This window comes from Lycium ferocissimum, unplaced genomic scaffold, assembly GCF_029784015.1.
Source record: "Lycium ferocissimum isolate CSIRO_LF1 unplaced genomic scaffold, AGI_CSIRO_Lferr_CH_V1 ctg2550, whole genome shotgun sequence".
NCBI lineage: Eukaryota > Viridiplantae > Streptophyta > Magnoliopsida > Solanales > Solanaceae > Lycium > Lycium ferocissimum.
The window spans coordinates 15,956-41,685 of record NW_026722316.1 but is presented as its reverse complement, the minus strand read 5'-3'; the positions used below and the strand labels follow the sequence as shown (position 1 = coordinate 41,685).

General features: G+C 35.2%; 3 protein-coding genes across 4 annotated transcripts; 1 reads left to right on the top strand and 2 right to left on the bottom strand.

The window, feature by feature from the left end:
- Window positions 1-485: 485 nt before the first annotated feature.
- LOC132043493 (calcium-dependent protein kinase 26-like) lies at window positions 486-6,841 on the bottom strand. The gene is made up of 8 exons (XM_059433962.1): window positions 6,557-6,841; window positions 3,988-4,905; window positions 3,333-3,476; window positions 3,081-3,233; window positions 2,381-2,496; window positions 2,079-2,246; window positions 1,724-1,948; window positions 486-917 (listed from the first exon to the last, which is right to left on the bottom strand). The coding sequence occupies exons 2-8, from the start codon at window positions 4,874-4,876 to the stop codon at window positions 795-797; spliced, it is 1,818 nt and encodes a 605-aa protein (XP_059289945.1). The 5' UTR covers window positions 4,877-4,905; window positions 6,557-6,841; the 3' UTR covers window positions 486-794.
- A 4,954-nt stretch (window positions 6,842-11,795) lies between these two features.
- Window positions 11,796-15,852, top strand: LOC132043491 (putative pentatricopeptide repeat-containing protein At5g06400, mitochondrial). Its single transcript, XM_059433961.1, has 2 exons — window positions 11,796-13,539; window positions 13,884-15,852. Exons 1-2 carry the CDS (start codon window positions 11,807-11,809, stop codon window positions 15,625-15,627), a joined length of 3,477 nt encoding a protein of 1,158 aa, XP_059289944.1. The 5' UTR covers window positions 11,796-11,806; the 3' UTR covers window positions 15,628-15,852.
- Window positions 15,853-16,519: 667 nt separating this feature from the next.
- Window positions 16,520-21,881, bottom strand: LOC132043494 (iron-sulfur cluster co-chaperone protein HscB homolog). 2 transcript variants are annotated; one of them, XM_059433963.1, is made up of 7 exons: window positions 21,452-21,881; window positions 19,516-19,612; window positions 19,301-19,390; window positions 18,931-18,996; window positions 17,999-18,067; window positions 17,330-17,475; window positions 16,520-16,970 (listed from the first exon to the last, which is right to left on the bottom strand). In XM_059433963.1, the coding sequence occupies exons 1-6, from the start codon at window positions 21,802-21,804 to the stop codon at window positions 17,338-17,340; spliced, it is 813 nt and encodes a 270-aa protein (XP_059289946.1). In that variant the 5' UTR covers window positions 21,805-21,881; the 3' UTR covers window positions 16,520-16,970; window positions 17,330-17,337. The 2 variants fall into 2 exon arrangements, with proteins under 2 accessions (XP_059289946.1, XP_059289947.1); XM_059433964.1 differs by lacking the exon at window positions 21,452-21,881 and adding an exon at window positions 20,862-20,981.
- Between the last annotated feature and the right edge of the window lie 3,849 nt (window positions 21,882-25,730).

The window sequence follows — 25,730 nt, the reverse complement described above, 5'->3', positions numbered from 1 at the left end:
ACACCCTAAGGAGTTGTAATGTAGGCAGTTACCCTGACGCAAAAGTATCAGTGGCTGATTCTACAGCTCGAACCCGTGATCTATAGGTCACATAGATACAACTTTATTGTTGTTCAAGGTTCCCCTTTATAATCAGTAATTCAGTATAATAGGGGCAGCCTAGTGCAAGAAGCATCCTGTGTTAGCACAGGGTTCGAGGAAGGGCCGCTTCCCAACATAGTGTAAAGAAACATCAGCGGTTGATTCCACGGAGTCGAACCCCTGACCTATAGGTCACACGGAGACAACTTTACTGTTGCTCCGAGGCTCACCTCCATAATCAGTACAACAACAAATTTAGAAAAAGGGCAAAGGAGAAATGGTGACAACCATTATCTTTGCTTTCTTGAAATATAATACAAAAGAGCACATCCTATCTTTTTGAGTAGCTTATATCTTTAGGACTGAACACTGAACTGCTAAGCAAATAAGTCACAACTCCAGACTCCATGAAAGAGAGCTGGCATTTGCTATGAGCCAGCATCAAATGATATGTTTAAACCTGCTACACTTCCATACAACTTGAAAACATGGAACTATAAAAAAGGAAACAGAGGAATTAATAAAAGGTCATAACGGTATCGGCAAACAGAAGCGGATTCAAGATTTGACTTTTATGAGTTCTAAATTTTAGGTCAGTTACCTCAAGTGCTAGTAATCTGGTTTTGAATTTAACTTTTATACATATTTAATTAATTTCTTAACGAATATATAAGATCTGGATTTGAAGTTATCTTAAAGACTACATCCGCCTGTCAGCATGCCACCATCGCCTCCCTAAATCCGATGTTAAAATTATTTGGCATCCGTTTCTTACCCAAATCTGCATTTCCTTTGTGCATCATGGCCACAAACTCATTATAATCGATCCGACCATCCTGAAAGATTAGAAGATAACTAGTCAGTTCTACACTAATTACAAAAGTATTAACTCATATATATACGATCCCGAAACACTAGGTTATGCTGGACCCCTGAACCCATCGTTTGATCTGCCACTTGCAATTTTAGTGTTGTGTGATGCATGAACACTCCAAAAGACTATCTAGTTTGTGTTTTTGGACAACTGCACATGTTTGATGAACTTTGACTACAATCTAGCATTCACTTTCATCAGCTGACCTCTCAACAGTAGGGTCCTCATTATGTCTAAATGTTGCTGTACATGAAATGTATATGCAGACACACACACACACATATAGTGACACTTCTCTCTGGGCCACCAAACTCTACAACTGATGAGACAACCCTATGGATTATGCAGTTGCTGGTACCCTTGTCACATTCTATGCCTTCAAAAGATGCCGAAAAGATTTGTCAAAACAAAAACATCATACTTTATCATCACTGACGACTACTCTCCAAGTGCTTTTTAGAAAAGCAATTCTAACAAAAAACACTTCTAAAAAAATAATCAGATTCTGGAAACTTGTCCAAACAGACTATATGTCTATGCATAAATTATACTAGTTAAAACCTATACTGCTTAGCACAAAAAATAGCTTTCTTATTTTATGTAGCAGAAAAAATAGTCTTGAATATTTCTTTAGACTGGGGATTTTTCTTTAAAGAAATTCGGATTACAGGTTTGTGCACTCTTGTTGATATCAAAGTTATTAGCGAACACAAGTTTCACACGTTGTTAAGCACATAAGAAGCATAGAAATGCTGACAAGCGACTTACATTGTCTTGATCAGCTTCTTGTATCATTTCTTCCAAGTGAACATCCCCAATGCCGAATTCCTCACAGGCCTTTTGGAGCTCATCAGATGTAATATATCCGCTTCCATCTTTGTCGAAATATGAGAAAGCTGCAAACAAATAATCTTCCTTCTCGATTTTGTTGGCGTGCAACATTGCAGCTACAAACTCCCCATAGTCAATCGTTCCACTATTGTCAATATCCGCCTGCATTCCAGTAAATAAACTTGGAGGTAAATATAATGAACAACGTATAATGGAAATAGCCTACACACACTTAGTGGATTCTTATCACAAATTCTTAGAACTAGAAAGGAAATACATGTCTATTACTTACAGCCTTCATCAAATCGTGTATCTCTGATTCATTAAGATTAGATCCAAATTTCTTTAATCCTATCTTTAGCTCATTGAAAGTAATTTGGCCACTGTTATCTGTGTCAATCATCTTGAACATCTCTTTCAAGCCAGCGATTTCCTCTTCTGAAAGTCTCTCTGCAATAACCTGCATAAGTAAAAATTCATTTTAATACACTTGGATAACTATAAAAAAAATTAGAAGAAAAACAATAAGCAAATCTACTTCCAGTGCAAGTGTACAAAATCACAGAAACTATTGGAGTTCAAGGTTAACCTTACCCTGATAGCCATTTTCTTCAACTTGTTCATAGCAGAAAACTGCGTTAAGCGCGTAAATATTGCAGAATCAAGAGGCTTATCTGGGGCCACACCATCAATCTGCACCCAAGGATGACCTACAAACGTAAATAGAACAATAGCAAAAAGAAACTTCAGAAAGTTCAATGCCAAAGCATCACCCTTGTATTAATGGATCAAATCAAAGGGATAACTAATTGAACTTTGGAAAAAAGACTAATTTGGACTATCTAACTAAAAATATGTGGAATAAACTTGCATAGTGTAACCAACTTGAATAACAAACTACCCCATGTGGAGAGCGGTTTGTCGTTCTTCCATCAGAGAATTATTTCTTTAGTATTACCGTCAAACCTCTCTATAATGGCGTCGTTTGTACCCAATATTTTTTGGTTGTTATAGCGAAATGTTGTTATATATAATAGAACATAACATGAAAATTGGTTCCACAGAAAACTTGGCCATTAAATGTTATTATAGAGAATGACCGTTATAGAGAGGTCTGACTGTACTAACTATAGACCTGAAAGATGAGTAATACTACAAGGGCTCACAATTACCGGACAAACAAAACGAAGACTCTAAACTTTCATATTCTCCTGCTTGCTAAGCAAATTAATTGTCCTCCCAGTTACAGTTCGCCAGATTCTGAATACAAAGGTGAAGATAAATAATGACTCACATAAAACTTCATATGCTGTTAGTCGTTTTTTAGGGTCTCTGACAAGCATTCTCCTGACCAAGTCTTTCGCACCTTGAGAAATTTTAGGCCAAGGATCCAACTCGAAGTCAATATCACCATTTAAAACTTCATCAAATATTTCCTGTTCACTTTCTGTCCAAATATCATAAGAATAATGAGAAGTTCATTTTTGTACTTCATAGAACATAGTGGCAAAACTACGAAAAATGTGGCTTTAAAATATCAACTTACCGCCCCAAAATGGAGGAATGCCACTTAGAAGAATGTAAATTATAACACCTGCACTCCAGATATCAGCCTCTGGACCATAACGCTTACGTAAAACTTCTGGAGCAACATAATAAGGGCTTCCAACAACATCATCGAATATTTGCCCTGTTGTTCATAGCTTAAAATTAATCATCTTCAACTTATTGAAACATTCAGTTTTGACGATCACATTACTCTAATCAAGCAATACTGTAGGCTAACTTTATTGAAATGTTCAGTTTTGATGGACCAAATCTATTACTCCCCGTCTCAATTTATGTGACGCTCTTTCCTTTTTAGTCAGTCCAAAACGCTTTTCTATATCTTTTAACAATTTAACTTCAAACTTCCCATACCCTTAATGAGATGATCTGTAGTCACATAAAATATCTATGGTTAATTTTAGACCACAAATTTCAAAAGTCTTTTTTTCTTTCTTAACTCTGTGCCTCAAACACCTTCATATAAATCGGGACAGAGGGAATATTTACTACTTCAGATGTAAACGCGCCATCCGTAAACATTCTAATATTTCTAAAGTGGGGCAACTGGAAAAAGGTAAATTAGTACGACGTAAGAGAAACCAAATATGTGTAGCAACAAAAGTAGAGAATATGAAGGGAAACAGACAGTGTACCTGGCTTGAAGAACATTGAAAGCCCGAAATCTATAGTCTTAAGAGGCGAATCCTCTTCCTCATTGACAAAGAGAAAATTTTCAGGCTTAAGGTCCCGATGCATCACTCCGAGAGAGTGGCAAGCCTCTACCACGCCAACTATCGTTCTTGCAAGCTCAGCAGCTTGTCTCTCCGAGTAGTGGCCCCGCTTAACAATCCGATCAAATAGCTCGCCTCCAGTACACAATTCCATCACAACATGAACCGCCACAGCATCTTCATAAGCCCCTTTGATTGAAATAACGTTTGGAAGTCCCGACAAGTGATGCATGATCTGGATTTCTCTCCGTACATCTTCCACATCTTCATCTGTCAACAACTTCCTTTTTGCAATAGACTTACAAGCATACTTCTTTCCTGTTCCCTTTTCTATACAGAGGAATGTGGTACCAAATTGTCCATGACCGAGTTTTTCACCTAGATTATAGTACTCCTTTAGATGACCGGTTTTGGTTTTCAAAACAGAATCAACTTGGAGTCCTGCACTAGCCATCCTCTTCACATTATGAGGCTTCCTCGGTTTTTCAGGCTCAGCTGGCTTTTCCTTTTCCTCGACTATTATCTTGATCATGTCTTCTGGTTTCACCACCCGAGCATCTTTCTTCTCATCCGTCAATATAATGATAACCTGCTCGGGCCCTTTTATATCTGATGGCTTACTTTCTATCTTCACCGGTTCAGGCGGATTATTCTGAACGGAATTAGGACCTTCAGTCTCTTTTTGACTAGTAGATGCTTGGGAAGTGCTTTCCTTTTTCTCATACTCGATCAACTCTGGTGATCGCGACCACCAAGAGTAGCTGAAGATTCCATCCTTTGAGATCTTTGCATTAACACAGTTATTCCCCATCTACTACTACTCTCTTTCTCCACCAGTATCTGCAAATTAATTGTAATTCACACTTCAACTCAAATATAAAAAACCAAACTCAACCTTAAAGTATTTGAAGTAGTAAACCATGATGATGGCTTGTTCAAAAGTACGACCTACTCAAACAACAATTAAAAAAAATGAAAAAATTGATAAGTCAACATCAGTAACAGAGCTAGGATGTAAATGCACAAAGAAGCTATGGGGATTAAACATCTAATAATATACATAAAAATAATTTTAACGTTACAATGTAAATTTGTGGTGAAGGGGTTTTATGGTCAACATCAGCACATAATTCACACACTTCAGAACTAAAATCTTTGGCCATGTAATAATTCAACTCCAGAAATTTGTAGGTATCAAATAAAAGTCAACATCAACACATACTTAAGAAAAAAACTTGACCATGTAAAGTTTCAACTTTAGAAATTTGTAGATACCAATTAAAAGTCAACATCAACACATACTCCACACACTTCAGAATAAAGTTTCAATTCCAGAAACTTAATAATTCCAAGTAACTACAAAACTTGAACAATTCAAAAGATTCCAGCTTTAACAAATACATGACTTTGAACCAGTTTTTCACCCAATCAAATCATCAATGAAGCAAATGATCCCCACTATAAGAAACAAGGGCGGACTTAGTGTACAAGTTATGAGTTCATCCGAACCCAATAACTTTTGCTCATAAATAATCCACTAAGTACAAATAGTAGATTTCGAGCCAGTAACTCATATGGGCAATGGTAGTATTTCGAACTCGAACCAGTAAAGTTCAAATCTTGGATCCACCCTCGATAAGAAAATGGGTTTTTAGCAAAACACAGATACATACCAACTAAAATGACATTCAGAATAACCAGCAATTAAAATTGGAGCAATTTCAGACAAAATAAAAATAAAATCAGCATGAATATAATTGCATCAGCCCAACTATAATGACTTAGTGTACCAAGTTATGATTTCATCTTATCCCAGTAACTTTGGCTCAGACTTTGTATATATGCTAAAAAAATCCACGAAATAAGTACAAATAATATATTTCGGACATAGTAAATCAAAGGGGTTGTCATAGAATTTCAAACTCGAACCTATAAAGTTCAAATTTTGGACTCACCTAAGAAAATGGTTTTTTTAACAAAACACAGATAGATGCTAACTAAAAATGACATTTAGAATAACCAGCAAACAATGTGGAACAATTTCAGACAAAAAATTTCAGCATGAATATACATGAATGCAGTTTTGTCTGCATAATTGAATCAGCCCAAAAAAGACTTCAACAAAATTAACTTTGGCTCAAACTATGTATATGTGTTAAAGATGCACTAAATAACTACAAACACAAGACTCCGAACACAGTAAGTAAAATTTTGAACTCAAACTCGAACTCATAAAGTTCAAATCTTCGACCCAGCTCTAATACGAAGGACCTGTTTGGCCAAGAGAACTATTCACTATTTTTCCGGAATTCTTTTTCATTATTTGGATACCAGCCTAAAACCCTGTTTTCGTCTGTTCAAATAACCAAATATTCTTTGCAAAAACTATAGTCAAACACAACTCCGTCTTCAACTCCAACTTCAAAAAATTCCGAAAAATTTGGTTTGTATCAAAAAAGACTTCAAACAACAAGAGTAATGCAGAACATACCATGAAATTCCTTCTGAGCTTAAAGATGAGATTTTGAGAACAACCCAATATGTAAAATAGAGTAATATAATGTATTTGAAGAATTCAATGAGAAAATTCACCAACCCATAATTGAGTAATAAACAAGAAAACTTCAGCAAACTCAGTCTCTCAAAGAAAAAAAAGAAAGAAAAGGAAGAAGAAGAAGAAGAAGAAGAAAAACATTTCACTATCCTTTTTGTATATAAAAGGCACGTAAAAAAAAAAAAAAAATTATTTTTATTGTCTTGTTGAATTATTTTGGTAAATTTAATGAGAGTTTATAGCAGGACAGAGATAACAAGGACAGAAGAGTGGTAGTTATTTCAGTTAGACGCGTACATGTAATAATGCTAAATAAAATAAATGGAAACAATTTCATTCACCCCCCTTAGGTTTTTGATAATTGATAATATTCCCTCTAGTTTTTTTTTTTTTTTAAATTATAAGTTATAACGTGTTGGTTTTCAGAAAGCAATCAAGAATTTTAATTTCACACTATTTTGTCGAAAATGTATTTGACTTATATTTATTAGAAGTCGATAATCACATGGAATGTCTCATTTATGGTTCTCGACCAGATGAACTTGCTTTAAGTCGTTAAGTGAAAATCATTCTTTGAAATTTCGGAAATTATACTATTGATATTTTAAATCATCTGAAATTAAATATGAAATGAAGTAGTATTAAATTGAACTATCGATAATGTTTCACCATCCAGTCATTTCGTGTAGCCACTTTTGGCATCTATTACACTCCTTTAGCCACGACTACCTAGTACGTCATTTTTCTTTTTAGCTTGCGTAAATCCAAATAAAACTTTCAATTGAATTAATAGAACCTACAATTAAAGTCAAACGTTTAAAGAGTACTTAAGTAAAATGAAAATAGTGTGCCACAACTTTGAATATTTTATATATGTGGGTCAATTGATTTTTTAGCATTTTATGAATTTATGTGGGTCAATTGATTTTTTAGCATTTTATGAATTTGTTTTTTAGTTTTTCTTTAATAATTTCTTTTTATTTTTACACATAAAAAGTCTGAAAATAATGTACGAGAAATATTTGTAGGGTCACTTCTTCTATTTGAATTGTAATGGACTGATGTTTACCAATTCCCTCATATTTATGTGTTGAGTACATTATAATATATCCCAAAAGATAAATTGAGTTTACTTGGGTGTAGGAAATAGGTGCAATAGTTTTACGGGTCACAAGAAATGCAAATGTGCAAAAGAAATAAGTTTCCTCAACCCCTAATACATCTAAAAACTTTAGGTTGCTCAAAGACTAATCTTTAAAATTTGGAGGATGTACCTAAAATAATTTAAAAAGTCTTAGGGGTACAAGAAAATTATTCAAATAATTAAAGGATAGTAATTAAAAGTCTTCTATTGCTATTCTTTTTTCAAAAAGAACAAGAGAAAAATAGGATGACAAGTCTTAGGAAGTGGTAAGCCACTAAGAGATAGGATTTTGGACTATTTTGGTTGTCTTTTTGGTATTCTATTAATTTAATTTAATGCAAAGAATTTGTTTGACTATTCTAAGCAAGTTGTTACCGGCTGCCGGCCGCCGTCCTCCACCGGGGCTTCTCTCTTAAATGTATATTTTGGGATTTCAACTCTTCTAGTTAGTCGGTTAAAAAAAATTCACTCGTTTGATCGTAATAGACTAATAGTTTATAGTCGACATTAACATATATTCAATGTATACAAGTTGTGCTCAATTTCATATGTGGCAATTCTGCCATAATGATTATATAGTGAGTATACGTTAACTACGCGTGTCATACTTGCTAAAATTTGAAAGAAGAAAAATTAGAGTTTTTTTTTTACTTTTGTAGGGCTGATGTGAAGTATAAAGATAGATTCCTATTTTTTCACATTAAGATGATTAGCTGGGGCGAGTTAGTGGCAGAGCCAGGATATTTACTAAAGGGGTTTAAAATATGAAAAAGTAAGCATACGAAGAAGCCAAAGAGGGTTCAACGTTTACTATATGTACATAAGAAATAGTTTTAACTATGTATATATAGCGTAATTTTCCGCCGAAGGGGTAAACCCCCTTAGCCCTTCCTCCCTCCGACCCATAGAGCTAGTAAAAGGAAAATGTTCGATCGAATTTCATTTGTCAAAAAATTATGTTGTGCAAATAAACTAAGAAATAAAAAAAATGATTACGTTGAACTATTTAATTCCCTTGCCATAGAGAAAAATTCTATGCGATTTTCAAAAGTTGTTTTAAGTAGCAACTTCAAATCTCAACTACGACACTTTCAACTAAAAAAAAAACTATGACATTCTAGTATTTTCTTGAATCCTTTTATATAAATTCCTGGAACCTACTGATTATTAGAATAAAATGAGATTAATAGCTAGTTAATGACTTAACTTTCCTTAGACTTCAATCTTCATGTTTAAGAGATCGAAATTATATGATTAATCCACCTTTTCTATGCTTCCATTATCTATGATCACAAGTAATCTTCTTATTCTAATAGCTAGAGAAAAGGAAATATTTTTGCAAAATTAATTTAATTATTCGGTGATTTTCAACAAAATTTGTACCTTATTCCTCACGAATAACGTAGTTTGACATTATGAATTCCCTCTTTGCTTCTCTGTTTTTTTCTTCTAATTTTTTTTCTTCTTATTATTTTCCATTAGGAAGCTAGATTAGTTTAATACCTTGATGAAATATTAAAAATAGTTGGGAATAAGAGTGATTGTCCAAATTTATGTTAATGTTTTTTCCCTTTACTTCACGGCACGTTGATCCAAAAATTATAGCAAAAGGGAAAGTAGGTAAATAATATTTGACCAAATTCGATTAACTAGTCTGGAGAGGACCATGTCAAAATTCTTGGATCATTGATCTATTCAACTAATTGAGTAAACAAGAAGCTAATAATTAACTATAGCTTCAAAGTGAAAAGAGAACTTGCTTCTTGATTCTAGACTTTTCTCTAGCAAATAAGCAGGGAAAGAGAGCAAACATGATGTGAAAAAGAAAGTGAAGAAGAAGTAAAAACCTAACAAAAAGATAATTACGTGTGTTTAGATATATATTATAATAATTTGGTTACCATTGTGGAGCTTGACTAATTCGAAGTCGCGTCAGTTATGGAATAAAACACCCTTTTCCAAGTCTCTAATCTGAGACCTTTGATTAAGAATAGAAGGATCAGATACTTACCGCCCACCAAAAATAGTGGTGGTGAATAACTTCCTTCATGTGGGAATACAAACTGAATCATGCAAACATTATTGAAGTTTTTGGATCATATTTGAGAATGAGTTAAATACCTGAAATAAGGGAGGATAGGTTTGAGAGTTTCGTTTGAATGTCACTGAACATTCTACGTCTATGTTGACTATCATTTTAGCTTGAGCCCTGCTTAAATGCACAACATGCAACATTATATTCTACGTCTGTGCTTACTATCATTTTAGCTCGAGCCTCCCTTAAACACTCGACATGCAACAATCTACGTCTATGCTTACTAGCATTTTAGTTTGAGCCCTCGCTTAAATGCTTGACATGCAATTAGCTTAAAATATGTTCACGACAGCTAATGATCCTGCCTTGCTGTTATTAATGCACAAAAGTTGACCAACAAAAATGTGGAATACATGTCTCATACATTTGGGTTGACCACACAAATCACACTAATTTCTATTTGTTCAATGCAATACTCACAGACATTGCGCGTAGGTTTGCTTCAACTTGAGTAATTATTGAGCAGCTGTGTTATGACCCTCAAATTCAATAATTTCATAAATGACAATTGATCATCTGTTACTTCATCTTGCAAGCGGCACAAAAATTTATTCATTTTGTTTTTTGTTTTTATAAATTGCATGTTCGACATTCCATATATAGACACTTGTAGTCCGGCTCTTTTCCGGACCCCGGACACAGCGGGAGCTTAGTGCATCGACCTGTCCTTTCGACATGTGATTTATAAGTTGCATTTATTAGAAAAAATGTAATTAATCTAGCATCATATCCCAAATCGTTTATTACCTTAACTAATTTAAGACGCATATAAATCGCAGTTCACAAATACGTTTTGCGTATTTTCATAAAAAATTACCCATTTTAAGAAGAACAAAATCGATTTCATACTAGTGTAGTTGTACAAGAATCGATCGTGGACACACTACGTGTCAAATAAATAGATTGCTCGCCTAAATGTTGAGTCTTTCTGGAAAAAAACTCCACCTCCAATCCAAAGGTTGTGAGTTCGAGTCAGGACCAAAAGGGAGCTCCTGATGGGAGAGCTTAAAAAGAAAGATACTCCACAATTAATGATAATAATAAAAGTTATTTTACCCGACCTCTGTTTGGATGGTCGTTACCCATATGGTTCATAATGGACAATATGGTATTGTATACTGTACTGTATTAATGAATACAATATTTGGATGGATGTATCATTTGTTATGGATTAATAATATTTTTATTGTTTGGTTTGACTGTATATTACTATATAATAACATGTAAGTTTACTAAAATACCCTTAACCCTTTATTACAAGCTAATTATATAGGAGTAGGGATCTAGTAGCTCAGTTGGTTGGCTATCTGAACTTTCTTCTTATTGGTGAGAGTTCGAATCCCCTCCCCCATTTCCCCTTCTCCTACCTCCTATGTAGTAAAATAATTTTTTTTTTAAAAAGCTAATTATATAGGAATTTTAAAAGATAAGTAGGTGGTGGGTAGGGTGATCATTGGATGGGTGGGTGGTGGGGGTAGGATGGTGAGGGTTTGGGTAGTGGGTTAGCAGGGTGCTGGTGGGTGGTAGAGTGGGGGTTGGGTGGAGGTGGGGTGGCGTGGAATGGTAGGGTAGGGGTGGAGTGTTGGTGAAGGGTGGGGGTGGGTTTGTGTGTGACAGAGGAGGGTGGATGGGGTGGGGATATAATGGGGAAATGAGATACTTAACCAAATTTAAAATCACCAAATTCGTGATTGTAAAAATTAGACTTTTTCATAGTTATATAATCATATGATAATCATATGATTACAACAGGTTTATGACACCGTACAACATAATTTTAAAAATAATTGAAACAAACAAACATGATTTCGTAGAAAAACAATACAATAATGAACCACGGGAAACAACCATCCAAACAGGGGTATAAAAAAGAACATCATTTGTGTACCATGGTTTAAAAAACAAGAGCCTATATACATACAAACATATTCACGGCTACTATGAAACAATGTTCCAAACGAAAATGATTTTGAAGTGCATTTACAAACAAAGACTTCTAATTTCTAGAAATAATCTGTTGAATTCAAGATTCAACACTTTTTCTTCTTCAATTTCCACTAAGTCATCTAAGTTTCACAAATCCAAGAAAACTGAAAACACCAATTCAAAAAACAAGAATGAACCCCAGAATTTCACTTCACTCTTTAATGAGATTAGAGATATTTTAGGTACAGATAATGTAATGGTAAATGAAACCCCATATGAACCTACAAATTTAAAGGACACCCAAGTTGTGGATTCATTAAATTGCACGCTAAGTGTTCGAGAAAATGCCAAGCTGAAGGATTCATTATCTTGCACGGAAAGTGTTTGTGAAAATGCCAAGCAGAGTAAAGAGATGGAGATTTCATTATACAAAAACAACAACAACATACCGAGTGTAATTCCACAAGTGGAGTCTGGAGAGGGTAGAATATACGCACACATTACCCTTACCTTGGGAGGCAAAGAGGTTGTTTCCGATAATGTTCGTGAAAATGCCAAGCAGAGTAAGGAGCTGGAGGATTCATCATACAACAACAACAACATACCGAGTGTAATCCCACAAGTGGGGTTCGGGGAAGGTAGCGTGTACGCAGACCTTGCCGCTACATTGGGAGGCAGAGAGACTATTTCTGATAATGTTCGTGCAAATGCTAAGAAGAGTACAGAGTTGGAAATGCGAAATTTACACGAAAATACTCAGATGGAAGATTTGGTGAAAAGTGATGTTAGTCCTATTGTTCATAAGATTACAGGGATATTGAGGAGTGAATGTGATGTGCTTTCCATGGAGGAAAAGTTGGAAAATGAAGGTTTTGAGTATAACGAGGAGGTCGTCGAGAAGGTTTTGAAGAGGTGTTTCAAAGTCCCTCATTTAGCTTTGAGGTTTTTCAATTGGGTGAAATCAAGAAAAGGGTTTGGTCATACTACATCGACTTATAACACAATGATTTACATGGCTGCGGAAGCTAAGGAGTTTCGGTTGGTTGACGAATTGGTGATGGAAATGGAGACGAGTTCTTGTCAGAAGAATCTTAAGACGTGGAGCATTTTGCTATCGCATTATGGGAACGCGAAGTTGATTGGCAAAGCGTTGTCGATGTTTGAACAGTTGAAGAAACTTGGTTATGAGCCTGATTTAAGGGCTTATAAGATCATGTTGAGTTCTCTTTGTAATGCTGGAAAAGCGGACATTGCTTTGGAGTACTTCAATGAGATGATCCACAAAGGCTTTATATTGGATGCAGCTATGGTTGGACAGTTGCTCAAATGCTTGGCTAACTCTGGAAATATAGCTGGGGTCCACAAAGTTGGCGACGACATGATAAGTTTTTCTAGTATTCCAGAAAACCACGTGTATGGCCTTATGCTGAAGAGTTTCTGCATTGCGGGGAGAATTACAGAAGCTTTGGAATTGATTCGTGATTTAAAGAATAAAAATATGAACCTCGACTCTGAAATTTTTACGACATTGGTGAAAGGACTGTGTAGGGCCGAGAGGATCGATGATGCATTGGAGATTGTTGAAATTGTGAAGAAAAGAAACGGGGCTGTTGAGAATCTTTATGCAGTCCTTATAAGTGCATATTTGAGGAGAAACGAAATTTCAAAGGCGCTTAATCTATTTCAAAGCATGAAAGGTTCAGGAAATTTGCCCAACGTCTCGACTTATACTAATCTGATGCAGCACCTTTTCAGGTAGGGGTGTCAAATGAGCAGGTTGGGCTGAATTTGAGCGGGTCAAAATGGGCTAAAAAGCAGGCCATAACCCAACCTGCCAATTCTTACTATGTTTTAATTTCTTTGTTTGTTCTTTTATAATCTTTGAATACCTAATAAAACTTTTCCCCCTATATTATGGCTGTATATATATATATATATATATATAAATAACATATCAAATGAAAAATATTTTGATAAGATTTCTCATGGGTTAATTTGGGCCACATATCAGCCCAATGTTTTGATAGACTGAAATGGATTGTGCTAATAAATGAGCGGGTCATGTTTTCATGGGCTAATTTTGTCACCCCTATTTTCAGGGTTAATGAGTTTCAGGAAGCATTGAATCTCTATACTGAGATGACAGAGATGGGAGTCGAATTGGATACAGTTGCAGCAACTGCTGTAATTGCGGGTTATATCGGCCAAAACCGCATTTCTGAGGCGTGGGAAGTGTTCGAGAATATGAAGGATAAAGGAATTGTCTTTAGTCGGAAATCATACACCATATTTATCAACGAACTTTCCAAAGTTTCAAGAACGAACGATATTTTCAAGGTTCTAAATGAAATGAAGGCCTCTAAGATGGTTATCGGAAACGATATCTTCCAGGATGTTCTTTCGTACCTGGAGAGAAAAGGAGATACGAAGAACATCAACAGGATCAAGCTTCTGCAGTGGGGTCATAAAGTTTACAATCAAGAAAACGAAACCCTTGAAGCGAGCAGTCAACAAGAACGAATTTTGGAGTTAAATTCAGAAAACCTAGAACAAGTGTCCTCAGCTTCAAATTTGTCTATTGAAAGTGATGTACATGAGATTTGCCAAATTTTGTTATCGTCGACTGATTGGTGCTTAATACAAGAAAAATTGGAGAAATGCGACATACGGTTCAAGCCAGAAATTGTTGTGGAAGTTTTGCGTAACTTCAGGCTGCAAGGTCGTATGGCATTGCAATTTTTCTCTTGGGTTGAGAAGCAAACTAACTATCGACATACAACGGAATCCTACAATATGGCTATTAAAATAGCAGGACAGGGCAAGGACTTCACTCAGATGAGAAATCTATTTTCTGATATGAGGAGAAACGGTTGCTTAGTAACAGCTCATACCTGGACAATCATGATAATGCAGTATGGCAAAACAGGACTAACAGATATCGCTGTTCGTACTTTTAAAGAAATGAAAGATCGCGGTTGTAAACCCACAGAAAGTACGTACAAAGCTTTGATCACATCTCTTTGTCAGAAAAAAGGTAGGAGAATTGATGAATCAGTAAAAATATTCCAGGAGATGATTCAAGCTGGATACAGTCCCGATAAAGAACTAATCGAAGCTTATCTTGGTTGTTTATGTGAACTCGGTAAATTAAGGGATGCCAGAAGCTGTGCTGAATCTTTACAAAAACTCGGTTTCAGTACCCCTTTAACTTATTCGTTGTACATTAGACCACTTTGTCGAGCAGGGAGGCTCGAAGAGGCTTTAGCACTGATTAACGAAGTTGATGACGAGCAAAATATCTTGAATCAGTATGTATATGGAAGTTTAGTTCACGCACTACTACAAAAAGGGCAGTTAGAAGAGGCATTGGCAAGAATCGAATCCATGAAGCAGGTCGGGGTTCATCCAACACCTCATGTATATACTTCCTTGATGGGCTACTTTTTCAGGGCGAAACAGGTCGGAAAGGCTCTTGAAATTTTTGAGGAAATGAAAGATTCGGGCTGTGAACCAACGATCATAACCTACTCAGCTTTAATAAGAGGGTACATGAACGTGGGAAAAGTTTCCGATGCTTGGAATGTGTTTCATCAGATGAAAAGGAATGGACCATATCCTGATTTCAAGGCATACTCCATGTTCATCTCTTGTCTATGTAGAATTGGTAATTCTGAAGAAGCACTTCGACTTTTATCTGAAATGTTGGACATTGGGATTGTTCCTAGTACTGTTAATTATAGAACTGTCTTCTATGGACTCAACAGAGAAGGAAAACAAGATTTAGCAAAGACTGTATTACATATGAAGTTAGATGTGAAAAGGAGAAGAAAGTTTCTAACTTGATATTTTTTGTTCATAATTGTATTATGATCCAGCTTATTTAGCTATTACTTTTTTTTTTTTTTTTTTCCGTTTCTTTCAAGATCACACAAAATCGGGCAAATTACTTAGAAGGAAGTAAAGCCAACCATATGTGGGAGTACTTCGAAAAATGCTGTGGAGTATATAGCCATGGGTAAAATTGAGTTTAAACCTCCAAATGATGCATTTACACCGTCCCAGTTAAAAGATATCTTTAGATGATGTGACTTGTGAGTTGTGGACATTTTAGGTCCTTGATCACACATAAATTCATACCAATGCTAATTGAAAAAATAAAAAATAGGCACATGCGTTTTGAGTATGTTCATCATTTGAAATAGTTGAGCAAGGGCAGCGCTACCTTATCTAAGGGGTAGTCGATTGACACCTTTTTGCCGGAAAACTACATTGTGTAAATTAATCAATTTATTTGAGTGTATATATATTAAATCCCCTTGACTCCATCGTGTATTTATGTTTTTACATTTGAATAGCCTTCGTGAAAATCCTAGTTCTGTCACTACTATTGAGTGCTTCAAAATAAAGAAACAAAGCCAAGATTTCACCACCAAACTTCGTAGCCTAATAGTATGAACCTAGAAGCTTGCTAAGTGCAAATTCTGGGTTCATATTCCCTATTCCTCACTTGAAGAACATGGCAGTTCATAAAAGCAAAATTAAGCAATTAATGATAGTTCAAATTGAGATCATGTGAATGGCAACTGGCAAGGAGTTGAAAACAAATAAACTCCCAAACACACACACACATCAATTTGGATTGCTGGACGTATATCATTTATGTACTTTAATACGCATTCTCAAAATAGTAACACTATGAACAACTGTTAACATAAAAGATAACAGAGTTACTGAGTTGTCTTAATAAGGTGCAATTTCATGATATTCTTGGAAGAAAACTAATAGAAGCCAGCTTATAAGTCATAAAAATGGAGTTGCTATAGTTCCAAGTCAACTTCAGTAATTTAAATGTAACATTTCAATCGCTGCTCGCGATATATTCTTATTCTGTTTCCATTTCATATAAATTGGAGTCCAAAATCCACCAGGATCATCCATCAATGACAGAGAGATCAGGTATCCACACTGCTATCGTCGCTCTTGGCAATTATTTTGTGCATCAACACTCAATAGTGTACACATTTTGGGGTTGTGTTGGAAAGAATGGTAGGTGACTAGATCCACCGGAACAAGCGAACTCAACTTCATCAGATCAACTTATTGTCGTCTTTTGCGCCCTACTCGTGCTCCGCGTTCATCTGATTGAGTCTAGTTGCATCTCACTCCCAAACCACAGCTTCATGCTTCTACAAAAGTCCAAGCAAACACAACAGATGCACAGGTAAATCCGAAAAGCATTTGAACCAACAAATATGTATCAAAAGAATTGGCGGGCGCGGCGGGGGTTGGAAACCTTGTGCACGAAGCACCCCGTGTTAACGCAGGGTCAGGGCCGCACCCAAAGGGGGTATGATGTAGGCAGCCTACCCTGACGCAAATATCAATGGCTGATTCCACGGCTCGAACCCGTAATTATAGGTCACTCAGAGACAACTTTACCATTGCTCCACGGTTCCCCTTCTTGGATGGATGTTTATGTTTATTAAACAAGTATAATCAAGGACGAAAGTATAAATACTTGTGCTACAATTGAAAGGTTCCATACCCATTGAACTAGAGCTTCTTCACAATCTCTTCATTTGCACGCTTGTAGTAAGTCATCTTACGGATTGCAGCCAAAGCTTCTTCATACTTTCTAATTTGTAAGGCGTCTGCAAAAGAGATGGATGATTGTTCGAACTTTGCTTGTATCTGCAAAAAAATGAAGTAGAGCCCACACAGATAGAATTAGCAAAGCCAAGTCCATTCCAGATTGCATAGACAAAAGGAATAAAAAGCAAGCCATCAGCAATTGGCTTTGTTAAGAATTATCACCACTGCAAGGCTACGCATACACCATAAATACAAAAAATAAAACTGTTCAATTATGTTAGTACAATTGAAACTAGCAGAAGCCTTTGCAGTAGTTCATTTCACACAATAAAAGTCAGATGGCTTTACATAAAAATAATTACAGAATTAATACACCATGATATCAAGGTAATGTCAATCAGCACCAACTGCTTGACAACTTTGTGGAGGCATCCAATAAAAAACTATTACTCACCAGAATTTTCCCACTCAGCCGACGCTCAGAGTGCACCCAGCGCAAAAACAACAAAAAAAAAGAGGAGAAAGGAAAGGAGAAAACATGAAAATACTTTCTCTAACAGCTAGTAAAACAGTTAGGTATTCTGCATAAAATTCAAAGAAGATTGTTGAAGTCCTTTTGTACCTGCCCCTGGATTTGTTTTAGTGCTTGTGAGTCAGCAGCCTCTTCAACAGTTTCCCGGAGTTCCATCATCTGCAGTTAAAATTTGATGACTAACAGTCAGAGAAAAAGATTTTAGGCAAGCCATGGGGAAGGCGCTAAGTTTTCACCTTTATGAAGATTAAACAAAATAAAACACCATTCTGCTACAATACTATCATATATAAACGCTAATGTTGTTAAACCCCACATAGGAAGACTCCCAATTCTTAGATAACGCAATAAACAGAGCACACACACCCGTTGACATTTCTGAAGAGTTAGACCAACCTAGCAAAATAGTCCCTTAAGTATGTGCGTAAGGGTTATGTTCCTCTAAGTTTGCCAAAAGATAACACTTTTAGTCTCCGTAAAATATTTATCGAATTATGTTTATTAGATTTGACGGAAACTATGAGAAATTTTTTTAGCAGGAACTCACATTTGGAGGTACAACTTTTTGATGTATAATTCCTGCTATATCTTTTTAGTGTCTAGTGCAGTTTTTTCTGTTGCATATTTTAGGATTTGATGAGACTTTGTTGGTGTTTATGGTTAAATCTTTTTTTTCACTGGTTCCCAAATCTAACGAGCATAAATTGTTAATTATTTGATGAAGACTACAAGTTAACACTTTGGCAAACTTAAGGGACCAATATTGTTCAATGCATACTTAAGGGACTATTTGAACATACCCTCAAACGTAAGGGACCATTTTTGTCATTTTCTCTAAATAAACACATACCAAGCCAGCATCAACAAAGGTTTACCATTAAGAGGGAGGGACAAAAAAAGGTGTCAGCAATAGGCTATGGCCAATTTCTATCTTACACAAAAAAGGCAACATGTCCAAGTAGCAGTCGGCAGCAGCACTTATCAATAAGTGTTTCCAAAAATAACAATTTAACAAATTTTACCTCAGTCAGCAACTCTATATCATCAATCTTTTCCTCTTCATCGACATGCACACCTTCCAACTTCAACTGGAAGCCAGGACAAAACGTTAAGAACAAAAACATATGTCAGAAGATGATATATGCTAATAAAAACATTAGCCTTTATACAATCTTCTTGTCCTTATAGTTTGTTAAGCATGTTTCAGCCAAAAAAAAAATAATAATAATAAAATAAAAGGAGGCAGTATAAAAGTTATCTTCTGTCAAATGTCTCTTGCACATATATATCTCATCACAGACATACAGAAAATATGTTCTGAACAAGGGACAATCACCAATGGGAAATGAAACTACAATAGCAATAAGTACATATTAAATAAAGGTAACCTACAATGTATATTGCCCTTGATAATGGGTCGGTTAGAGTGCGATAGGCATCGATCACACGAGCAGACTGTTCAGCAGCATACTCCCTTTCTTTCTAGCAGAATCAGCAAAAAAGCCACAGGAAAACATTATCAAAATTTTGGCAGAAAGGGACCCACAAGGGAGCCTGGAAAATGAAATTTCATATATATATATATATATACACACAATTCTATGAACCTGAGATTTTGTATGAACCAAGTCCGGATGTAGCTTCCTCTGCCAGTCTTTGTACTTGCGCTCCAGATTCTCCCCCTCAATTCCATATTTGTTTTCCCTGTAAGAATGCAGAGAATCTTTAGCATCTCAATATTACCAGCCATGGAACTAAAAAAAAGAATTTCAACACCTTTAGAAAAAAGTTGAAAAAGAAATTGATAGGAAACGTGCCTAGCACTCCTTTTTCAACCTTGGATATTCAGAACTGTAGCAGCTCCACTCCCCTTTGATATTATAATTACAACTACAGCCATCAAGGATAAAACTCTTTTTTCTTCTCTATATCATGTTTATATTTAGTACTTTTCCCGTATACCAAACTAAAAGCTGCTTCTTGTAAATTGATCAGAAACCAAGATTCAGTACGTCAAAAACTCTAACATTTCACGGTGTAGATTACCAATATGAATACAGTCATAGTTTTACAGCCATAAAAAGGAACCTCTGCCCTCTCTCCTAAATGCTCTAAATTCAATAAACTGAAAAATAGTTAAGAACTGACATTAATACATTTACACACACATATTTCGCGAGTTATTACTATAACCTGATGTTAAAGATCCTCTCAGTACACCAAAAATCTGTTAACCATTTAAATAAGCCATATCTGATACTTATCCCTACATTTATTTGTTACAAAGTTGAGAAAAACATCATCAAGTATCATGTACTATTTGAAGTCCAAATCAATTACCCTGAAATACTGTACCAGGAACTCTAGAACCTCCAAATCAAGGACGAAACAGTAGAAGCTACTGGTTCGGATTTGATTCGAATCCTATATATGTGTTAATAGTTCTACTAACAACGTAAAAATATCAAATTTCAAACCTAGTAACTCAAACAATCAGTGGGTTCATCGCAGAGTCAGAGCTAGGATTTCAGCTTTATGGGTTTTGTATCGCAGAACGATCATTTCAAGTGCTAATAACTCAGGTCTAAATTCAATATATATACATATTTTAATAAATTTCTTAATCTTGAACCTATAAAGTTCAAGTCTTTGATTCACCTTTGCTCCAAATACTAAAAAGAAAAAAGACTAACAATATACACAGTACAAACTATAGCCATAATACCACAATTTATAAAAGCTAACAACTAAATAATTCTACTAAATATGCACAAATATCAAATTTTGAACCCAGTAACTTAAAATGGTCAGTGGGTTCCAGTGGTATCCCATCCCGAACCCATAAAGTTCAAATCTCTAATTCGTCTTTGCTCCAAATACTAAAAAGAATCCGAACATTGACAATATACTATTAGCAATAATACCACCATGTATAAAAAAGGTAACAACTTACAATCCAAAAATCTGGAAATAATCAACAGATTGGTCAACAGGTTGTACACTCCCACAAGCAGTGCAAACAAGAAACGGCATCGTATTTGAAGAAACACCATTAGAATTCCAGCAAGAAAGTTTTTTAATGTTAAGGGTATAGTTGGAAACAGTTGCCAATTTTTAGTCTTGAATTCCTAAAGTAACAATTATTTTGAGATAACTTTTTTGAGCTAAAGCGACAGTTAAAATGGGACAGAGAGAGTAAATAATTCTACTAAGTATGTACAATTATCAAATTCCAAACCCATAAAGTTCAAATCTTGTATTCGCATTTGCTCCAAATACTAAAAAAACAAAAAAGACTTAGGGGTCGTTTGGTTGGGAAAAAGTTATCCCAGGATTAGTTATCCCACCCCATAGGTATAAAATAACCCTACAATCCTTGAATTAGTTACACCGCGATTTTATCTCGACCAAATGTGGGACAAACTCATCTCAAATTTAATCCCGGGATTATTTATGTCTTATACCAAATGAGCCCACAAACTACAGCTATAATACCACAATTTATATATATTTAAAAAAAAAAAAAAAAAAAAAACAACTTACAATCCAAATATCTGGAAATAATCAACAGACTGATCCACAGGTTGTACACTCCCACAATCAGTACAAACAAGAAACGGTGTTATATTTGAAGAAACACAATTACAATTCCAACAATAAATTTTTTTAGCAGCTTCAGAACAAAAAAGAGTTCTTTGAGAAAACCCCAAATTATTTTCAAGAAAATTAAGCCTTTGGGGTTGTAAAAAATGAGGAAATTGGGTCTCTACTTGTGGTGATATTGATGAATAAACATGAAAATCTAGTTGGGTTTTAGAAGAAATTGTTATTTCCCTTTTTAGTAATAGTTTTTGTGATAAAAATGGTGTTAAAATTCTCAGCTTTTTCATCAACATTTTAATGAGGTTTTGGAGAAATTTGATGAAGTGTGGAAATTTCTTTAATCTTCAACTATATATAATGGATAAGCAAAGAAAGTTTTAAAGAAGAAATAGAAAAGGAGAGAGAGAAAATGATAAAAATGGTCTCTCATGTTTGAGTGTAGGTTCAAAAAAAAATAGTCCTTTGTCTTCTTTTTTTTTTTTCGGGGTCCGGTATCATGTATTGGGCGACTAATCCAAATTCGTCGATAATCACTCCACATTAGAAAGACTCCTAACAAGGATACTTCCGTGCAGGGCGTCGAATTCGAGACCTCTTGGTTAAAGATGAAATAGTACCAGCCACTACACCATAACCCTTATTGGTAAAATAGTCCTTTATCACTAAAAAGTTTTGGTCCCCTTAAGTTTATCAAAATTGAGCACTTTTGATCTTCATCAGATATTATCAAACTTTAATTATTAAATTTAATAAAAATTATACAAAAAGAATTTAATACGTTAAGGGTTTTTTTATTCAATAAATGGAACAAAGATATTTTTGAGACATTTAACCAAACTCTAATGATTAAAGGAAGTAAGTATTACATGACCAAACTTGGGGAGGCTTATGTAATTATCTCTTTTAGTTTTTGGTTATAATGATTTTGTGGGAAAATCAATTTAATTTAAGTGACTTTGCAGGGGGAGAAATAGATTTTTGGAAGAAAGAATTTATAAGCTAAATGACTTTATTGGTAAAAAATTAAATTAAATGACTTTATTAGATAACTCAACATACTTGAGTAACCTTTTGAGATATTGATTTAATTTTCATTGACCTTGTTGCATTCTCTGCAAATTTCTGATTTACCTTTGAAAATAATTATGTTTCGTAGTTTTAACTAGCAGACACGCACTCACTTTGTGTCTATTAGTTTATTTTTGTCTATTAAGGTAGTTGTCTATATTATACGGCTTTTCTTCAAACTCTGCTAATGCATGATGTTTTATGCTCTGGGTTGCTCTTTAATTTTTTGGGAAAATTACAATCAAATATCATTCGGTCATCTAATTTACAAGATATGTACATAGTATATAAGTAATGTATAGCTTATACTAAATACATATACTATACATGCCTATACATTTAATATACATATATGCACACAACATATACAATCGAAGTGTATAGACAGTGTATACTTTGACCATATTTGATAAACCAGTTGACCGAATGATACATTTACTAAGTTTCCCAGTTTTTTTTTTTTTTTTTTTTTTTTTTTTCTTTTCTTTTCGTCAGCTCTACTCTACGGTCATAAAATGTTAATGAGATTTAGTTTACAACAAAGGTCAATTGGAGTTCTGATATCAGTTATAATCTTTGATCCTTGTCTTTAATCTTGATTGGAAAAAAAAACTACTGCACTGAAATTGCATGTAACACCTCGTGCCTTAAACTAAGCTACGTTCATGATTCGGGGACTTAGAAAACAAGACAAGAAGTGTTGAAATTGGAAATTTGCCTGGAATGGTAAAAGTACGTTTACATCAAAATGTACGGGCCGTACTTCGTGGACTATCTCACAAGGGAAAATCAGAAGTGACTGAAATTTGACATTTCATGTACGGGCAAGTTATACGGGCCGTACTTTTTAAGGCGTACAATTTATACGAGCTGTACTTTTCATCACGTACCTGACAGACTAAAAATCGTAGCTTCTGTAAATTGACACATGAGGTACGCCCATAATGTACGGGACATACAATAACGTACGGGCCGTACATTGTGCCCGTACTTCTTAATATAAATACGAGACTTGAGTTCTTTTTCTTATTTTTCATATTCCCAAGCCCTAGCACGAAGTACTTCTCCCCCAACCATTAGAATACGTTAAGGTAAGTCTATTCTAAGCATCTCGAGTGAATTCCAACATATATTGTTGAGTATTAAATAGGAATTCATTGTTCTAAACCTAGGGTTTTCATAAAAACCCATCACAAGGATTCAAGATTAAGGCTTTTGGACTTCGTCTCAAAGTTCAGACTTTTATACGAGTTTTAGAGCGTTACAGGTATGTAGGGCTTCTATCTACGTGTGGGAACATCATTGTTTTTCCCCACGCCACGTTCTTCAATATGATTATACAAATTTCACCAAAACTAGGGTTTCCAGCCATGTTTATGATAACCCTAAGTACATGTACCATGATATATCATGTCGTATTAATAATTCGTTATTGTGTTCTTTATAGTCCATTTTGGTTATTGAGAATCTGACCGTTATCCATGAAAACCCATACTTTGCATTCCATGGGTTTTTAAATGCAAGATATGAACTTTTATGTTTATTTCATGAACTTCTACATGCTTCCATATTTTCATACAAGTTATACTATATATCTATCTTCAAGTTATAATACGATCAAGAATCATGTTTATAATCATACTTATATAATTCACAGGCTACTAAGCCAATTATATCCATGTTCATGTTTTTGGAGTTGCACAGATTATCGAGAAGGCTCAGACAGCCTGAAACTATGTATGCCAGCACAGGATAAGGATCGCTTCGCCCAGTTAGGACGATTCCTTCATGTTTACCCATTGCGGGTTATTGGATCCATTCATGTTCATGTTCATGTCTTGTACTCTGGCAAGGTACAGGATGGCTTAGCTGGTCGGGTAGAGATCAGCCGCCACATACGTAGGTTACATGTCAGTTATACTAAGGCTCTCCCACTTAAAATGTTTTATTCATGTTGCATTGATGATACTCATATTCATGTTCAGCTTACAGATACAGTTTCAGTTTCAATTTCAGTTCTATTATTTCATGTGCCATGCTTATTTCATTCAGTTGTTTTACATACCAGTACAATTCGAATGTACTGACGTCCCCTTTTATTTGCCTGGGGGCCTGCATTTCACGATACAGATTTACAGGATGACGGATCAGCTCATTAAGACCTTGCACGTATCAGCTATTGGTAAGCTCCATCTCATTCGGGGTTTTATCTTTATTTATTTCATGTCAGTTTTGCAGTTAAGATATGCCGGGGGCCTTGTCCGTGTAAACAATTTAGTGCGTTAGACTCATGTTAGAGGTTTCATAGACTAGACTAGTTCAATTATGTCATGCCAGATGTTCAGAGTCGTATAGCCAGTATTAGCTCAGTATTTATTATATATTTTCAGACTTATGATTATTTGATCTCATGTTTTACTGTCACCACGCATGTTGGTATTACATTCCGCATCAGTACATGCCCCATGTTGATTAAGCAAGACATGTGGTTCGCTCAGTCACATGTACCAAGGCACCGTGTGTCGTGTTACGTCTAGGCTACGGTGTGGGGCGTAACATTGTGTTATATCTCGGAGATTCGGACTGTTGCATTGTGAGTAGAACAACGCGAGCCTTAGGTTAACATGAAGTTCTTATGAGACTAAGGAGAGCATTTGATAACTTTAAGCGCGTACCATAAGATCTTGAAGTCATATGAATCAGTGAGACTAAGTTCATCAAAGAAAGTGAAACGCAAGTTATGTTTGGGAAGGTTTCGCATTTAGTGAGCTATAATTATTTAGTAATATCTTGAGTAGGAACTATAGGGCTTCTTAGATGGTTAATGAAGTGTTATATAAGTGTCAATAAGGTTCCATAAGGATTGGAGGTTGAACGAATCGATGAGAGAAAGTTCCAAAAAATTTGAGTTGTACGGCCACTTATACGGACCGTATAAATTTATACGGCCCGTATAATGGTCCGTATAACCCTTCCAGAGAAGGGTAATTCCATGGTGCGATTATACGGTCCATTTATACGGACAGTATATACATTATACGGACCGTATAAATGGACCGGGCCAATTTTTATTTTTTTTTAATATATGGAAGACCCTTTTTCATTTATTTTATTTCCAACATTTCCCCAAGTCTTGAAAGCTCTAGAACCT

Bases quoted from the DNA above. Each gene is read 5' to 3' on its own strand.
- LOC132043494 (XM_059433963.1), bottom strand. From the start codon at position 21,804: ATGTTGATGAAAAAGCTGAGAATTTTAACACCATTTTTATCACAAAAA. The intron at 19,613-21,451 runs GTAAGTTGTTTT...GCATTCTTACAG, and splicing joins TATTTCCAGATATTTGGATT to GGAAAACAAATATGGAATTG. The intron at 18,997-19,300 runs GTAGGTTACCTT...CCTGGCTTCCAG, and splicing joins TATCAAGGGCAATATACATT to TTGAAGTTGGAAGGTGTGCA.
- LOC132043491 (XM_059433961.1), top strand. From the start codon at position 11,807: ATGTTCCAAACGAAAATGATTTTGAAGTGCATTTACAAACAAAGACTT. The intron at 13,540-13,883 runs GTAGGGGTGTCA...CCCTATTTTCAG, and splicing joins CTGATGCAGCACCTTTTCAG to GGTTAATGAGTTTCAGGAAG.
- LOC132043493 (XM_059433962.1), bottom strand. From the start codon at position 4,876: ATGGGGAATAACTGTGTTAATGCAAAGATCTCAAAGGATGGAATCTTC. The intron at 3,477-3,987 runs GTACACTGTCTG...TATGAACAACAG, and splicing joins TTCAATGTTCTTCAAGCCAG to GGCAAATATTCGATGATGTT. The intron at 918-1,723 runs GTAAGTCGCTTG...CTAATCTTTCAG, and splicing joins AAGAAGCTGATCAAGACAAT to GATGGTCGGATCGATTATAA.